Source organism: Mandrillus leucophaeus, unplaced genomic scaffold, assembly GCF_000951045.1.
Source record: "Mandrillus leucophaeus isolate KB7577 unplaced genomic scaffold, Mleu.le_1.0 Scaffold347, whole genome shotgun sequence".
NCBI lineage: Eukaryota > Metazoa > Chordata > Mammalia > Primates > Cercopithecidae > Mandrillus > Mandrillus leucophaeus.
Window position 1 is genome coordinate 1,697,526 of NW_012103665.1, and position 16,930 is coordinate 1,714,455.

The window sequence follows — 16,930 nt, forward strand, 5'->3', positions numbered from 1 at the left end:
TGTTAGCCAGGATGGTTTCGATCTCCTGACCTCGTGATCCGCCCATCTCGGCCTCCCAAAGTGCTGGGATTACAGGCTTGAGCCACCGCGCCCGGCCGAGTTAGACTTCTTACTGTACTTTTGCTAACATATGTGTGATTGTTGAAGGCCCACTGATAAAAGTTGTTGTATCAACATTGCAGGTAATGACCTCTCACCAGCTGCTAGCCTGAGACACCCAGATAAAAAGCTCTGCTGGCAGCTGTTGACTTTCTTCTCTTTACTTCACTGCCTTTGAATCTGCCTCCACAGTTTCTGACAGACACAAAACGGGTTATGCTTTTTTCAGGCTGCACAGTTACTAAGGACTGCATTGTTTCTAAGCATCTGGAAAGGAAACAGAGGGCTTCCAGTGCACCAAGACCGGGCTGCACAGTTTGGTTTCATGAGCTTATTAAATGTGAAAGCTCACATTTGATTTCATTCTTAGGTTTTGGAGTAAATGACTTGTGACTTTGCCTTTCATGAACTGTGACCATTTTTGTCAATGTTAGAAATGGTTGGAGAAGCTTTGTACATTCACTCATGGATGAGTTTGTTTGAATTTGTATTTATCGGTCAGTGATTAGCATACTTTTTTCAAATGTCCTTTATGCACTAGCTTCTTGAAATTTGATACGTATTTATGCTATTTTTACTATTGCTTAATTTGTTATTTTAATCAATTTACTGTTTTTGCTTAAATAAAACTTATTAAAGCAGTGGTTCTCAAACTTCACAGTACATCATAATCACTTGGTAGGCTTGGTAAAGCACCCTCAGAGATGCCAAGTCAGTAGATCCACAGTAGAGGAAAGAATTTGCATTTCTAAGATGTACCAGGTGATGCTGATGCTCCTGGTCCAGGGACCAAACTCCGATCAACACTGTCTGGAAAGCATTATCAGTGAAATCATGGGTTTTATGTGTTTGATAATTTTTTCCTAATGCACATTAAAATATTTAACTGTCAAAATAAAAAGTTCAGATATCTACAAAAAATGACCTTGCCAGTGTGTGTGCTAAGCTTTGGAAGCACTGATTGAGTATTGTCCAAGTATAATTCAGAGGAGTTTTTTTTTCCCTTTAAGTCGCATATGTACTTGAAAATATAACAATGTGAGGTGGTCGGTAAAGGCCCAATGAGAGGCACAGGCCAGACAAATCAGGATCCATGGGTGGGAATAGATCCATGTTTCCCACTCAGTGGAGAAATCAGAAAGTTTCTAATTCCTAACTGTACATAATCCAGTTTTGCCCATGTCATGTGCGTGCGTGATGCAGGGGAGGCTTGGATAAATGTGTAAGAAAGAGCACAGAAATGAAAATCAAATTTAACCACAAACTGGTAACTACAGGTGCTGAAGTTCCTTTAGAAAAAGACAGACTAATCAAAATCACAGAATTTGTTGGTGCCAGCCATTGAAATTCACACCATTCACTCTGACCCCTCGCTCGGCAAACCTCCCTGTGATTAAAATTAGCATTCCCCTTTTACAGAGTTATGAAAAAAGTGTTCCCAAGTTTACAGGTGATTCTAGTAATGGGATAAAGCAAGCAACTTTTGAGTTTATGGAAGTTTTGGGTTTTGTTTTCATCTGCTGCTTATGCAACCACAGGAACAGCAATAACAAAAACAAGGGAACAAACAAAAACCCTGCAGAGCCAGCACAGGTTCTTTGGTCCGAATGATATTATTGGCACTTACTAGCATGTGGTTTTAGGAAAGTTGTTCAACCTGAGGAGTTTTCTCATCTGTAAAATAAGTGTTGATATGATTGGGTGTACCCTGTAAATTTGATGTGAGGATAGCAGGAGTTAATCTGTGTGTAAAGTGCTTAGAACTATTCCTGAAAAATAACCTGCAATAGTGTGATCTGTACCCATATGTAATCAGGTTAACGCATTCAGTAAGTGATGGGCTTCAGCAGTGGTTACTACATGCCTTCTGTGTTTGTGAAATCATCTTTAATTCTGCTCTTCACAAATTGGAGGGCACAAACCTTGTCATGACACCTGGCAGAAAGGATGTTCTGTTATTGTGAACTGATCAAAAAGGAAGGTTTGTGCAACATAAAGGGAAGGAACCAATTAGCCCAAATACTAGACTACAAAGAGCTTTATTTCTACAGAGAAAGTTCGTTCTTTTTTTTTTTTTTTTTTTTTTTTGCTCCAAAATGTTGAATCCTGTCAGTTAGGAGCCTTACTCCTTTCTCTGTCTTTCATGGACTGTATTTATTGTTTTTTATAAAGACGTTCTTTAGGCTTGTTTCTTGTGGGATAGATTATTTAAATTGATTTATTAACTTCCATTAGGGGCTATTGTGACTTCAGATGAGTCTGCCTTTTTCAAGCCCTGATATTTAAAATCCCTGTTCCTCCTTTTCACACATTTATAAGGTCCCAGAGCTACTGAATACCAATGCTAGGGTCAAGTTCTCTTTTAACAAATACACACATCCTTGGTCTTGAGTTGACACCTCTGCCTCCCCATCCTCACACACTCTAAGGCATCTGCAAGCCTCAAGAAGCATCTGGGGGCAGGGAGCTGCCACTAACAAGACACATTTGGAAAGCACTAACTTAACTTTGACTCTTGGACATTATTCTGTAACGTTTATATTATCTTACTACTTCCTTGTGAACTCTCAAAGTGAGCATTCACCAGTGCCAGTAGTAAAGGCATTAGCTTCCTCCTTCTACATGCTGCCCAGGATTCTGTCATCCTTGTTGGGATGGGGGAGTGTTTTCCTGCCACCCATCACTCCGGGACTCTTGGTAAAAATATTTGTTCAAGGAGGAGATGAATCATGCTTTCCTAGGTGTTAGCTTTGCAGTAGTCTCCTTCATCAGTTTGTTAATGAATTAGTCATAGTGATATCTGTCACACCCATGTAGGTACAATTTACACAAAATGAATCATTTCAAAATACCGTCTGCGTAATTCCTATTTAGAATGTAGATGCTATTCTCAAAGGACATCAGTTTCACAAGAAGCTTGATTTAAGTAGACTTCCTTTGACTACTTTATGGAAGCTTGGAATTGGTTAGGGTTTAGATATGTATCATGACATGGGTTAGGACTCAACATTTACACAGGATTTAAACTTAATCACTTTATGCTTTTATGAATTCAGATATTCTCTTTTGCCTATATTGATATTTGAGAAAACTAATATAACCACTTTTCAAAAGAGAAGTATTTTTTCTTTTATTTTAGTGTTAGATATGCATAAAGATAATTTCATAAAACATATCCAATTTAAAGAATCATTTTTCATTAAACACCCATATAACACCTCCTTGCTCAATCACAGCCCATCTTGGTTCATCTTCTCCTGGAAACCCCCATTCTTATTTTGTTAATATTATTACTTGCTATTCTTTCTTTTTTAAAAAACAAAAGACACATTTATTCAGCTTCATGATCAGACTATTATATATAGTATTCGATAGCATGGGTGCAAAAAAAAAAACCTCTATATTAAAACCCTTTGCTGGAATGCTTTATACTTTCCACAGAACAGAAATTAAAACAACCTGTTATACAACTAATCACAAATATGGTCCTTAACTCTTTTGCTCATACACAGGAGTATTGTCTAAAACATGTCTTCTTTGTCGCAGCTAGGCCCTGCCACCACTGTGCTTTGCTGAGTTCACAAACCTGTTGCAACCTATAGCTTCCCTGTCACTTCTCCGGCTCTACTCTCCTGCTAAGCTTTGTTTCCAGGCAGTAATTAAAATCTTCTGCCAGTGCTATAGCTAGTGCTACCCCTATAGCCTCCTTGGTTTTGTGGCTTCCACTATCATAGGAGCCAGAGCTTTTGCCTCCAGAGTTTTTTCCCTTCATGGATCAAAAATGTGAAGACTGATAGTTTTAATTGCCAAAATCATTGTAGCTTCCACCACCTCCAGTATTGCTTCCATCATGACCAAATCCATTATAGCCATCCCCACTGCTACCATATCCTCCACCACCACAGCTGCCCCTGAAGCCACCATGACCACCAAAGTTTTCTCCATGACCAAAGCTGTCATTCCCACCAAAACCACCTCTGTGGCCACCACGAAAGTTTCCAGAACTACTTTGTCCTCTTTGGCTGGATGAAGCACTGGCCATCTCTTGCTTTGACAAGGCTTTCCTACCTTCACAGTTGTGGTCACGTACAGTATAGTATTTCTGAATGGCAGTCTCATCCCCAGAGTCATGGTTGTCAAAGGTTACAAAGGCAAAGCCCCTTATCCTGCCACTGCCCCGGTCAGTCATAATTTCAGTCACTTCCATTTTTCCCTACTGTTGAAAATAATCTCTTAGGTGATGTTCTTCCGTGTCTTCTTTAATGCCATCAACAAATATCTTTTTCACAGTGAAGTGGGCACCTGGTCTTTGAGAATCTTCTTAGGCAGCTCTCTTTGGTTCCACAACTCTTCCATCCACCTTGTGTGGCCTTGCATTCATGGCTGCATCCACCTCCTCCACAGTGACATATGAGACAAAGCCAAAGCCCCGGAATGCTTGGTGTTTGGATCTCTCATTACCACACAGTCCGTGAGCGTTCCCTGTTTCGTTATTTATATATGCCTAAGGTTAGGATTGTTGGTTAAGAAAGCATGAATATCTTCAACTGTATTAGAAAATACCATTGTTCATAGTGATTATACCAATTTGCACTCCTGCTGTAAGTGAAGTGTATGAAAGTTTCCATTGTTCTGCATCTTCACCAATGCTGTGTTGTCCGACTTTATTCCTGATTACTAGGAAAAAGCACCTTTTAACAGAGTTATTATTTGTATATCTTCTTTTTAGAGTGCCTGTTGATGTTTTTTGCCCATTTTTCACATGGGCTTCATTTTCTGTCATTTTGTAGGATGTATTTATGTATTTATAGTAGATCTTGGTTGATTTATGTTGCGAGTATATTCTCCCACTCTGTAGGGAATGTTATCTCTATTGATGATGGATTGATCTGTTGTCAGTCTAGTTCTCTATGGTGTATTTTAAGAAAAATAAGTTCTTAATTTTAATGTAGTCAGATTTATCAGGTTTTTTCCGTTTATATATATCGCTTTGTGAATATTAAGAAATCCTTTTTCTATCCCGAGGCTATAAAGTATTATGCTATATTATCTTATAAAATATTTACAATTTTACTTTTTACAGTTTAGCACTTAATTGACTTGGAATAGATGATAGTGTAAGGTTAGGATCTAGTTTTGTCTTTTTCCATAATAAATGGACAGAATATTAATTTTTTCCCAGCCAATAGTTATTGAAAAGATCATTCTTTGTGTAAGTAATGATCTTCAGTGCTACTTCTGTCGTATATCAAGTGACCATACATTCATGGTGTCTTTCTAGACTCTCTATTGTAGCTTATTCATCTATTTGTTTGTCCCTGTGTTGGTACCATGCCATGTTAATTACATTGTAAGAATTAAAAATAATTCTCATTAGGAGGTATGGTAAGTTGTCTTAACTTAGTCTATATTTTCATGCATTTCTTGGCTTTTATTGGCATTTTGCGCTTTCATGCTTCCACATGCATTTTAGAATGGGCTCCTTATATTCAAACAAAACAAAACTCAAGAAATTTTGAAGGAATGCATTGAATCTATAAAACAGTTTGGGAAAACTCACACCTTTACAAGATGAAGTCTTATAAATCGGAAACATGGCTTGCCTACTTTTTGTCTTTCTGTGTCTTTAAGTAAAATATTTCAATAAAACGTTACTATTTTCTTATATGAGGTCTTTATATATTTCTGTTAAGTTTTTCTGGATATTTTGTATTTTTAGAAGTAACGTGTTATGTTTTTCTTTTTTAAACTGCTACTGTGAGGATTTTTGTATATTTTTGTTGATAATACCAAGCAACTCTGCTAAACATACATATTCTATTTTATCAGTGGATCTTTTAGATTTTTCTAGATGTATGAATATAGAGAAAATACCTTTCTTTTTTTCTTTATAATCTATGTAGATTTTGTGTCTTTGTTCTCATCCTATTACATCTGCTAGTAGCCCTAGAAAAGTGATGAGTATCAACAATAGTAGCAGGTATCCTTGTGTTATGCTGAACCTTATAGGGAAAATATTTACCAATATAATATTTAATGTCATATTTAAAACAAATTAACATACTTTTTTGGGGTACTGTTTCTTGAATTTAACGTGTATAGATTCATGTAACCACCATAATCAGGATAGAAAATAATATCTAATATCATTATCCCCAAAATTCCTTTGCTTGCTGCCACTTTGTAGTCAACCCCCTCCCTGAACCCCCATCTCTAACCTCTAGCAACTACTACTCTGATCTGTTCTTCATCCCTCTAGATATGTCTTTTCCAGATGTCATATAAATGCTGTTGAACAGTGGTTGGCCTTCTGAGACTGACTTCTTTCACTCCGCATAGTGCCTTTAAGATTCCTCCATGTTGGCCAGGCACTTTGAGAGGCCAAGGTGGGTGGATCACCTGAGGGCAGGAGTTTGAAACCAGCCTGGCCAACATGGTAAAACCCTGTCTCTACTAAAAATACAAAAATTAGCCGGGCATGGTGGTGGGCTGTAATCCCAGTTACTCTGGAGGCTGAGGCAGAAGAATCACTTGAACTTGGAGGTGGAGGTTCCAGTGAGCCAAGATCCTGCCATTGTACTTCAGCCTGGGCAACAAGAGTGAAACTCCATCTCAAAAAAAAAAAAAAAAAAGATTCCTTCATGTTGATGCATATATTCCTCTTTATTGCTGAGTAGTATTCCATTATAGGGACATACCATCATTTGTTTATGCATCCACCCATTAAATTAAGCATGTTTACTGGCTCTGAAAATTATTCTACTTCCATGATCAAGCTACTTAATGTCTCTGTGCATTAATATCTTCATCGATAATGGAGACAATAATGGTACCTACATCATAGGGTTATTGTGGGGATGAAATGAGTTGATAAAGTACTTAGAATAATGCCTGATATATAGTAAGTAGTCAACAAATGAAATCCATTATTATTGTTTTCAATATTAGCAAAGATTTTGAGGTAGAAAAGAATTTGACAAGTTCAAGGAATGGCAAGAAAGCGAGTGTACGTGGAGTATGATGACCCAGGGGAAGGAGTGGTATGAAATGATAGGGAGAGATATGTAGGAACCAGGACATGGAGGTCTTTGTGGGCTGCAACAGAGAGCTCTGATTTCACTCTAATTGTGTGAAAAGCCAAGGATGAGATGATCTGGTTCATGTCTATGTAGATCACTCAGTCTGCTTTGATGAGAACCAGTTACAGTGGTGCTAAAAGTAGAAGCAGGCATCCTACCAGACGTATACTGCTTTAATCTAGCAGAGAGATGGTGGTAGCTTGGATTATCGTGGTGCTGGTGGGGATAGTGACAAGTGGTCACTGCCAGAGCATTCAAGGTATGGTTTGGATTTGGAACCCACAGAACTTTCTGATGGATTCACAGCTCAGTGGAGCACCTTCCCCGCAAAGTAGAGGTCTGTCTAGCCATGATTATCAGCAGCAACACTACTTTTCCAGCATGGCTTTGCCAATGATTTCCTTCATCCATTTTTTAATTAAAATACAAACTTCCATGCCTGATTTAGGAAATCTACTTGGAGAAATAGCCTGGCTTTCACACATGTTTAAATGAAGTCAGACTACTTCTTGTATACTCATACTCATGACCCCAAACACACTTGTAAAATAATTGGATTATCTCACAAAAATGTGGCTCATAGCATTTTGTCTTGTGGTTCTCTGCAGCCTGTATAGTTCCATGACCCCACACACTTAGCATTTCTGCTGGAAATAAAGTTGTCTTGACAGCTTCATGCTTAGCCAGTGGAATGGTAGGTTTAGTGGTTGGCTGGAGTTCTTGTGTACACTTGGGACTTATTGTTGAAATAAATATCATTAGACTCGTATTAAAATTGGACCAGAAATTTATTTTTGTCCTTTCAGCCTCAATTCACCCTAGAATCTCTCATTCAAATGACAAATAGTATTGACTTTCCAAGATAAAGATTAAAATCAACCCTGGGTGCTTACTTAGCCTTGCATTCAAATGGAGATTTTTTTTTTTTTCTTTTTTGAAACAGAGTTAAAAATAGAGTGCTCTGATCTCACATAGAGAGTTTTCTTTTGTTTCCTGCCCTGTCTGCTCTTAACACGTCTGTATTTGTCCTCTGTGGGGACTTAATTTCCAACTCCTTAAAGACAAACACCTGACCCAATGTTTATCTGGAACACACTCATCATCCCTTTTTTTTTTTTTCTTTTAACCCTATCCCATCTGCTTCATTTGTGTCTTTTCATAATTCAGGGTTTGCTGAAAGGAAGGAATTTACCTTTTATCCTGAACTACTTGTCCTATCTTTCAGCAATTTTTAACATTTCTTGTCAGGTTGATGTCAAATTGTGGCATTTATTTTAGTCAGTTTATTTCTAAGAGGACCACGAGATAAATTTTGTGCCTAATTTTGTACTTCTTTATAATTGGCTTCTTCTTTGATTTTACAGAATACCAAGCTGCTATTTTACATTTGAAGAGGGAACACAAAGAAGAAATTGAAAACCTGCAGGTATACCTCTTTGATGCTACTGAACTGGCTCTAGAGAACTGATACTTGGTTTTCTCCTATACTGAAGTAAATACTCCTCTTGAAGTGTTAAACTAGACAGCATCGCAACTTGCAGCTGCCAGTAGACACTGTGTCTATACAGGGCATGCAAAGCCTTGGATTCTGCTTTTAATAGAATTCAATTTCTAATTTTAAAAAATACCATAAATGCATTTGATTGAATTGGAAAATGATTATTTTATTTTTAAAGCAGAAGAGAAAATGGAATAGACTTCTACTGTTATATAAAATATAGTGAAGGGTTTTTTTTCTAGGTACGATGGAAGTTATTTTTGTTCAGCTTCCTCTTGTTGGGGTGTTCATGTCTGTATGTTTCTTAGCACATCCCTGAAGTGTGATGTGATGCAGTTTACAGAATTTAAGGAAGGAACCGTAGGAGGTGGAGTTGTGCTGAGCCCTTCCATATCCGCAGAGAATGCTGGGACGTTGTTGACCTGATCCTCCTTTGTGAAGCCCAGAATGACTGAGGGATCATTTCCCTTGTGCTGCCATCTGTTGACATTCCCTATGTTTGGCATTTGCTCGTAGTGCCTGTGGCAGAAAGTTCAGAATCTTAACTTTAAATAACTGGATACTGAATCAGGCACTGAGACTTATTTACTGATGGCCGCAGTAACCCCCTACTTCAGGAGAGAATGACAGCAAAATTTCAATAACATTACTTCCTCATTTAATGTTAACTCATGACTTGCTAATTTAATGAATCTGTGGATCAGATATTTCTATTCTCAAAATTTGTTAGTTTGCAAATAGAAATTGTGTATATATGAGATATATGACATGTTTTGAAATATGTATATATTGTGGAGTAACAAATTGAGCTAATTAATATATACATTGCCTCACATATTTATCATTTATATGTGGTGAGAACATGTAAACTCTGCTTTTTTAGAAATTTTAAAGTATACAATATATGGTTATTAACTATAGTCACCATGTTGTATAGAAGATTATCTTGAATTTATTTCTCACATCTAACTGAAATTTTGTCTCCTTTCATCAACATCTCCCTAATCCTTCCCCACCTTTTGCCCCTCTCTGCCCCTAGCCCCTGGTAACCACCATTCTACTCCCTGTTCCTACGAGTTTGACTTTTTTTAGATTTTTCACATAAATGAGGTCATGCCGTGTCTATCTTTCTGTGCCTGGCGTATTTCATGTAACATAATGTTCTCTAGGTTCATCTGTATTGTCTCTAATGACAGGATTATTTTTTTCCTTTTAAAGGCTATAGTATTCCATTTTGTGTATAAACCACATTTTCTTTATCCATTTGTCCATTGATGGACACTCATGTTGATTCCATATCTTGGCTTTTGTGAATAACGCTGCAATCAACTTGAGAGTGTAGATATCTCTTCAACATACTGACTTCATTTCCTTTAAATATATACCCAGTAGTGGGATTTCTGGGTCATATGGTAGTTCTAGTTTTAATTTTTTTGAGGAGCCTCCACACTGTTTTCCACGAACTAGTTTACATTCCCACCAGCAGTGTGCAAGGGTTCTCTTTTTCCATATCCTCACCAATACTTACAATCTTTTGTCTTTTTTGGCAGTAGCCATTCTAACAGTTGTGAAGTGATACCTCCTTGTGGTTTTAGTTTGCATTTCCCTGATGATTAGTGATGTTGGAGCATTTTTTCATGTATTGGTTGACCTTTTTGTATGTCTTCTTTTGAGAAATATCTTTTCAGATTATTTGCTCCTTTTAAAATCAGGCAGTTTGTTTTCTTGCTGTTGAATTCCTTAAATATTTTGTATATTAATCCCTTATCAGATATATGAAAATATTCTTCTTTTCAATGAACGATAATGCACTTTTAAAAATAACTGAGTCGGTGTTTTGGATTATATGTTATGTGATTGCAAGTAGCAGGAAATTATTAGGTAAGTAGTATGGTGTATGAATTCAGGCCCCACCCATCCAGCAGAGTTTAAGTAGTTTGGGAGAGAAAATGAGTCAATTTCACAAAGAAACAAAAAAGTGGAAAAGTACCTGTGTCTCCTAGAAGAGAAGGAGGGGAGGAGGCCCTTATCTCCCTTGTTACAAAATGCCCTGCAGAGACCTCTCTTTCTTTTTCTTTGTTCTGATGTGAGAAAGATTCTCAGCTGCCTCAGAGGAGCTGAAATTGATGGGGGATAATTTAAGACACAGATTCCTAAAGAGGGCAGGAACAGAAGTGATTCTGTAAGCAGAAGTTTTGTTAACAGCCAAGTTGTAACAGTTAACCCTAGCTTTCCACAAACTGTAGACCAGCCTGGCGAGGGCTTTGACAGTGGAATAATATTAATGGTAACAGAAGATGCCTACAGTTTTTAAATTCTTACTGTGTGCTAAGTATTGTTCTAAGCATATTGTCTCATTCTGTGTCTGCAAAAGTCTTGTGATCTTACATATCTCAAACTAAGAAAAGATTGGAGGTGGAAAAGAGGAGTATATGGAAGAAGGAAAGTATATTGTGATCATGATCTGCACTTAAAATACAGGTTAGACTAAGGTGTGATTAACAGTAGTAAAGATAAAAATGTTCCAAACTATACTTTAGATTTTTAAAAACCACGTGTTAAAGAATTATCTGCTCTTTTGATGATATTAGTACGCTTAAACAACTGTTTTTGCTTCACATTTATGATTTTTACCTAATTGCTGAAGCCATGGCCACCATGGCTCACTGTTGCCTTGTGGGTGGTATATCCATTTTATACACTTAGCTGTAGTTTTAAACTATTCTAGTAGTCACAGATGGACAACCCTCAGAAGGAAACCAGCAACTCTCTTCTCTGATCTGACCGGGAGAAGTGTTTCATTTGGCAGACACAGCATTTTAAAGATTGAACTAGGAATAAATATTTTAAAATATGGAGATTTTTGTATAAAACCTGCATTTCTAGCTGCTGCTTTAAAAATTGGAGAAGCTGGCAACAAAGGACTGATTTTCTTGTATGACTTCAACCTGCTGGGGCTACGTTGCAGGCATTCACTTCCACCAGGATGCATGACCTCTCATTTGCCAGGGTGCTCTCTGGGCCATTTTACCTGCCTGGTTAATTACCCCTGTACTCTGGGTGATACTGAAAATAAAATGAGACAACTGGTTTGGCATCAACACAATCAGAATAGATGCCATTCGCAAAACTAACAGACAAAAACCCAGCCTAGCTGTACTTGTGAGTCGTCACTGAATATCACCCCTGCCTGTTTTGTTTCACTAAGTAGCGGTCTCGTCTTTTGTCACAGACCTAGTGGAAGATAGTGAGGGGGAAAACTGCTGTGTTGGTGCTTTCCATGTGATTTCCATCGGCAGCTATCATTGTCCATTCAATTTTCTTTCTCCATGTACAAGTTATGGAGAAGTCAGATATGTTTCCAGACTTCTTCAACATGCCTTTCTAGAATAAGAAGGGTTTCAGGCTTTTAAAGTACAAAAGAAAAGTGGCTCATTCTGTCACCATATACAAGAATTGATAAGTATCACATTTAGTCTTTTGGGAATGTTTTCATAGAATTTAAAGAAAACAGTATGATTCAATAAGCAGATAACCTAAATAAGCAGAGAACTTTCTATTTTGTTTTAACCATACATTTGAAGGGAAGTCACTTAATTGTTCAGTTTCCCCCACCAGCAAAATGCAAGCCCTACCACCTAACATATTTAGATCGGACAGTTGATTATTTTACCCTGTAGTTCCATGGCTACTAAGTGGGGGAGCTCAGGGTTTTTTATTTCGTGTGTGCTCTGCAGCCAGCATTTGTTGCGTGATGCAGAATGGAAAGGGCACAAGACTGGTCCTGCTACTGGCTTTTCAAAATGGGCTGCGTGGGCGACAGAGTGAGACTTTGTATCAAAAAAAAAAAAAAAAAAAAAAAAAAAAAAAAAAAAAAAAAAGGAGTCCAAGTCCCAAAGATGTCCTCAATCAAAAAAAAAAAAAAAAAAAAAGCACAACCACCACTCTAAACTCAAGTTGCCTAATTATAAGGAGACTTGCAAAGGGAAGAAGGAACAAGAAATAATATTTGCTTGAGTATGTGCTATGTAACTGGTACCACAGGGTGTATATCGTATTGAACCACCCAGGAAGGGTGTGGTATCATCACAATCAATATTATTGCTATTATTGTTCAGTTGCTAAAACTGAGAAAACTAAGTGCCAAAGAAGCTGATTAATTTCTCCAGGTCACAGTGCAAGGAGTTGAATTAAGTCCTCACTTCAAAACCCCAGTTCTTTCTCATTGTCATCGTGTATCATGCATAAAATATTATCTTGGACTTTGATAAGGGAAAAGATCAATTGCACAGAGAAATGATCTGCCAAATAGTGATAATGATGATTTTCAAATCCTTGCTCCTAAGCAGTCTCAAAGAAGTAACTATTAGTACTGTTACTGGGAGAATCCGTTTTATCATATGCCTTAGTAGGACATACCTAAACTATGTTTCTACCTAGCTGTCATTAACTTGCTGTGCAATGGCTACCACTTACAAAAGTTTCTCAAGTGAACCCATGTAAAGATAAGGTGCTGCCTTTTCAAAAATAAAGTTAGCGGAATTATCCCAAATTGGAAAATGAAGCAGGTGAAGTCAAATAACATGAAGTGATCATAAACTCTCAAGGCAGAGTTTGCTAAATGAAGGATGCACTTGGACAAAACTGAAGAATGTTGTTGTAGATATTATAAATGACGTAAAACAGTGAAGTCAGGGGAAATGTCTGACCTGCAGCCACTCTCCCGCTGAATGGCAAAATCATCCAAGTACTTAGTTTAAGTAAAGGTGTATAAACATATGCGCCAGAAATCGATTCATTTAAATAATCAATACATCTTTGCTTTTAAACTATAAGGGGAAGATAAATGTAAGTTGCTACACTTTTTTTTTTTTCTTTTTGAGACAGAGTCTAACTCTTGTTGCCCAGGCTAGAGTAAAATGCTGCGATCTCAGCTCACTGCAACCTCCACCTCCCAGGTTTAAGCGATTCTCCTGCCTCAGCCTCTTGAGTAGCTGGAATTACAAGTGTGCGCCACCACACCCAGCTAATTTTTGTATTTTTAGTAGAGACAGGGTTTCAGCATGTTAGCCAGGCTGATCTTGAACTCCTGACCACAAGTGATCCGCCTGCCTTGGCCTCCCAGAGTGCTGGGATTACAGGCGTGAGTCACCGTACCCGGCCATGGATTCATTCTTTAAGGGTGACTTGTGTGTGATCTTCCTGCTGTTCTTGTGCCTGTGTGCTGTATATCAGGGTGTTCTAAACCAGGTTTCCCAAAACAGAATCCACTGAACAGTGATACTTTGAAATGCCTCATGACAAAAACTTGTCATGGTCAAATATATTTGAGAAATATCTATTGCCATGTTTGAGCTTTACCATGTACAGGGAAGAACTATAAAGAGAATACTGTATAGCTTATTTCCAACATAATTCTTTTTCTCCAAGAACCCATTGTTTGGGATACTATCCTAATTGATTAATATAATCTTATTTTCTCAGTGTATAATCCTGAGTTCGGGTTACATCCTTTATTTATTATTTATGATTTTATTTTGTTTTTGTAGAGATGGAGTTTCGCCATGTTGCCCAGGCTGGTCTCTAACTCTTGGGTACGAGCCATCCACCCACCTCAGCCTCTCTCTCTCTCTCTCAAAATGTTTAGATTATAAGTGTCAGCCACTATGCCCAGCACTAAATTCCTACGTCCTCCCATTTTTAACCTTTCAGTTACTTGTAGAAGTTCTCCTTCCTAGTCAGCAGGTCTCTAGTCCATCTAGTTGCTTCTGTGGAGCAATGTGTTCAGGTTTTCAGTTACACTCTGAATGTAGCCCTCTGATCTTCCAGTGTCTTTTCAGATGTGCCACTCAGTGAAGGGATGCAGCTCTAGAAAGGTAAGTGAAACTCTGTAGGAGGCCCAAATCTTGATGACAAAAGGGAAGCCTGAGCATGGGATTAGTAGGACTTCTTTGGATCTCTACTTCTTCAATTTTGAAAGGGGAAGAAAGAAAAGTACATGCCCTTTATCTGGCTTGTAAGCAGCTGGGTAACTTAAGAATATTGTTTTTGACCCACACCTTCAGCAGTTTGAAAGTAGAGGACTTGGAAACGACATATTGTTGTATCTGTTTTTAACTAATGTTCTTTGGGTTGTGTGGAATGCAAAACAAAGAACCAGCCAACAGTGACATTTCCTTTACGGGAACCTTTTTCATTTACCCCATTTATCACATGCATATTTCCTAATTGAGGGGAAACTTCACTGAGCGATGGCCTCTGGCAGGCCCCTGCTCATTGTGCAATGCAATCACATTTCTAGTGTGGTTCCTCCCACTGCAAAATGATCCAGGGATCAATGCCAAACTGAAAATTAACTTACATTGTACCTTTTTGTCCCCAAGAGAACCAAATGGTATGCTGGCCTCCATTTAGAGAGACTTGTAGACTTCCTTATTTTACTGTCTCCATCACATTCCACTGATCCATTTCTAATAGTTTACACATTGCTGTTGAAACAGAATTGAGTGCAGACTCTATTTGAGCTGATACAACTAAGTTTATAAAGACATAAATCCCAAGCCTGTTCCATTTTTTTATATTCTTCGTTATCAACACAATACATTTAAATCTCTTAATTCCCAGATAATACTGTGAGGGAAAGGGAATAATTTGTAGGCCAATAAACAAAACTTTCACAAGTATAAAATATGATGATTTCATAAAGCCCTTATGGTATTCCCCCAAGTGCTGATATTAGTATAATTCATTACTGAGATGCCAAAAAGGAAAAAATAAAAAATATTGAGAAATATATTAATTCATCATTTCAGTGTGACTATAAAGTGTTGTGAGGTTAGTAGATTTGCTGATTTGCTAGTGTTGAGATTCCTCTTGGGCGACTGGCTACCCAGAATCCAGTAGGTACATTTGGACTTGAATTTTCATGGAAAAGGAGCCCTTTGTCTCAGCCTTCAAGATACTGTCTTGCCCTCAGACAATTGAGATATAGAAGGAGGCTGTTGTAAAATGAAGAATCTGTTCATTGCTCATTTGTATCATGGGGGCCAATGATGGTTTTGCTTTGTATCCATATATTCATGAAAAACATAAATGTCACTCAGCTTCTGAGTAAATATTGTGCACCATCAGCCCTCAATCATTTCTGCTGAGTCTTAACCTCTGAACATGAGTCAATACAGGTGGACCAAGACAGTTTTCTTTTTATTGCAAAAGTTTTTTGACTTTAGGTGACAGGCTACTGCTGGAACCGGTGACTTTATGCGTGTTGGCTGTTTCTTTTGATGCTTCATGAAACAGGAGAAAGCATGGTAGAGCACCACTGGGAATGCTTCCTTCTCTCCAGACTTGTCCTACTTCACTCAGTAATTCTGTAAATTCTAGACAATAACACATCACTCTTAAATATTAGGTTCTTCAGCTGTAAAGTAAAAGCATTGGACTAGCTGATGTAAGTTTCCTTCTAGCTCCAAAGTTCTGTCATTTCTGGCCAGGAAAAAGAGTGGACCCATGCATCTATCCCAACTCAATCCAAAAGTCTAGGAGATCTTCTTTTCCCATGTTACCTAGATCGGTGCTAGGCAAGTAGCTGAAATTTAATTGATAGTTGTCAATTGATCTGACCGGACATTGCTAGAAATGTTTTCATGACTCGCAGTATTTAGGTAGAAGGCTATTTGGGGGATAGCATTAGGAAAGCTGCAGAATTCTTAGATTTGTGATACCATAAATTACAGCCCAGAGACGTTTACTCATTGAGCACAGTAACATTTAAAAAGTTACCTTTGGATAATTTTCGAATAAAGCATGTGTGCTTTAGTTGCCAAAATACTGCCCCACACTTACTATTGTCTTATAGCCAGCTTCTCTACTTATGTTGATTACCTGGAGCCTGTAGACATCTGAGATTGTGACTTGTGGTATAGAGGGTAAACAGGCTGAGTAACATTCATGTTTTTCGTGAACGTATGGATGCAAAGCAAAATTCCTTGAGCTTTTAGATATTTATGGACATTTACATTTCTGTTTCTTTTCTTTTCCCTTTTCCTTCCTTCCTTCCCCCTTCCCTTTCTTCCTCTCTTCTGTCCTTTCCTGAAAGGGCTATTGATGGAATTGAAAGGGCAGCAGCTTTGGAAGTGTAAGTGAAAGATGAGTTCTTAATGTAAAAAACTGGGTATGGTCTGTGTTCTAGAACATTTTCAGGAAGGCATGGTAAGAAATTTTGTTGACATGAGAGATTAAATGCTGAGCACCC

General features: G+C 37.9%; 1 protein-coding gene across 2 annotated transcripts in view; it reads left to right on the forward strand.

Annotated features, from left to right (window-relative positions):
- FMN1 (formin 1) overlaps positions 1-16,930 on the forward strand; it is a 388,608-nt gene that overhangs the window by 147,948 nt on the left and 223,730 nt on the right. For both annotated transcript variants that reach the window (XM_011989115.1, XM_011989116.1), the window contains one exon: positions 8,543-8,604. In XM_011989115.1, coding sequence (XP_011844505.1) covers positions 8,543-8,604 — 62 coding nt within the window. The remainder of the gene's footprint in view (positions 1-8,542; positions 8,605-16,930) is intronic.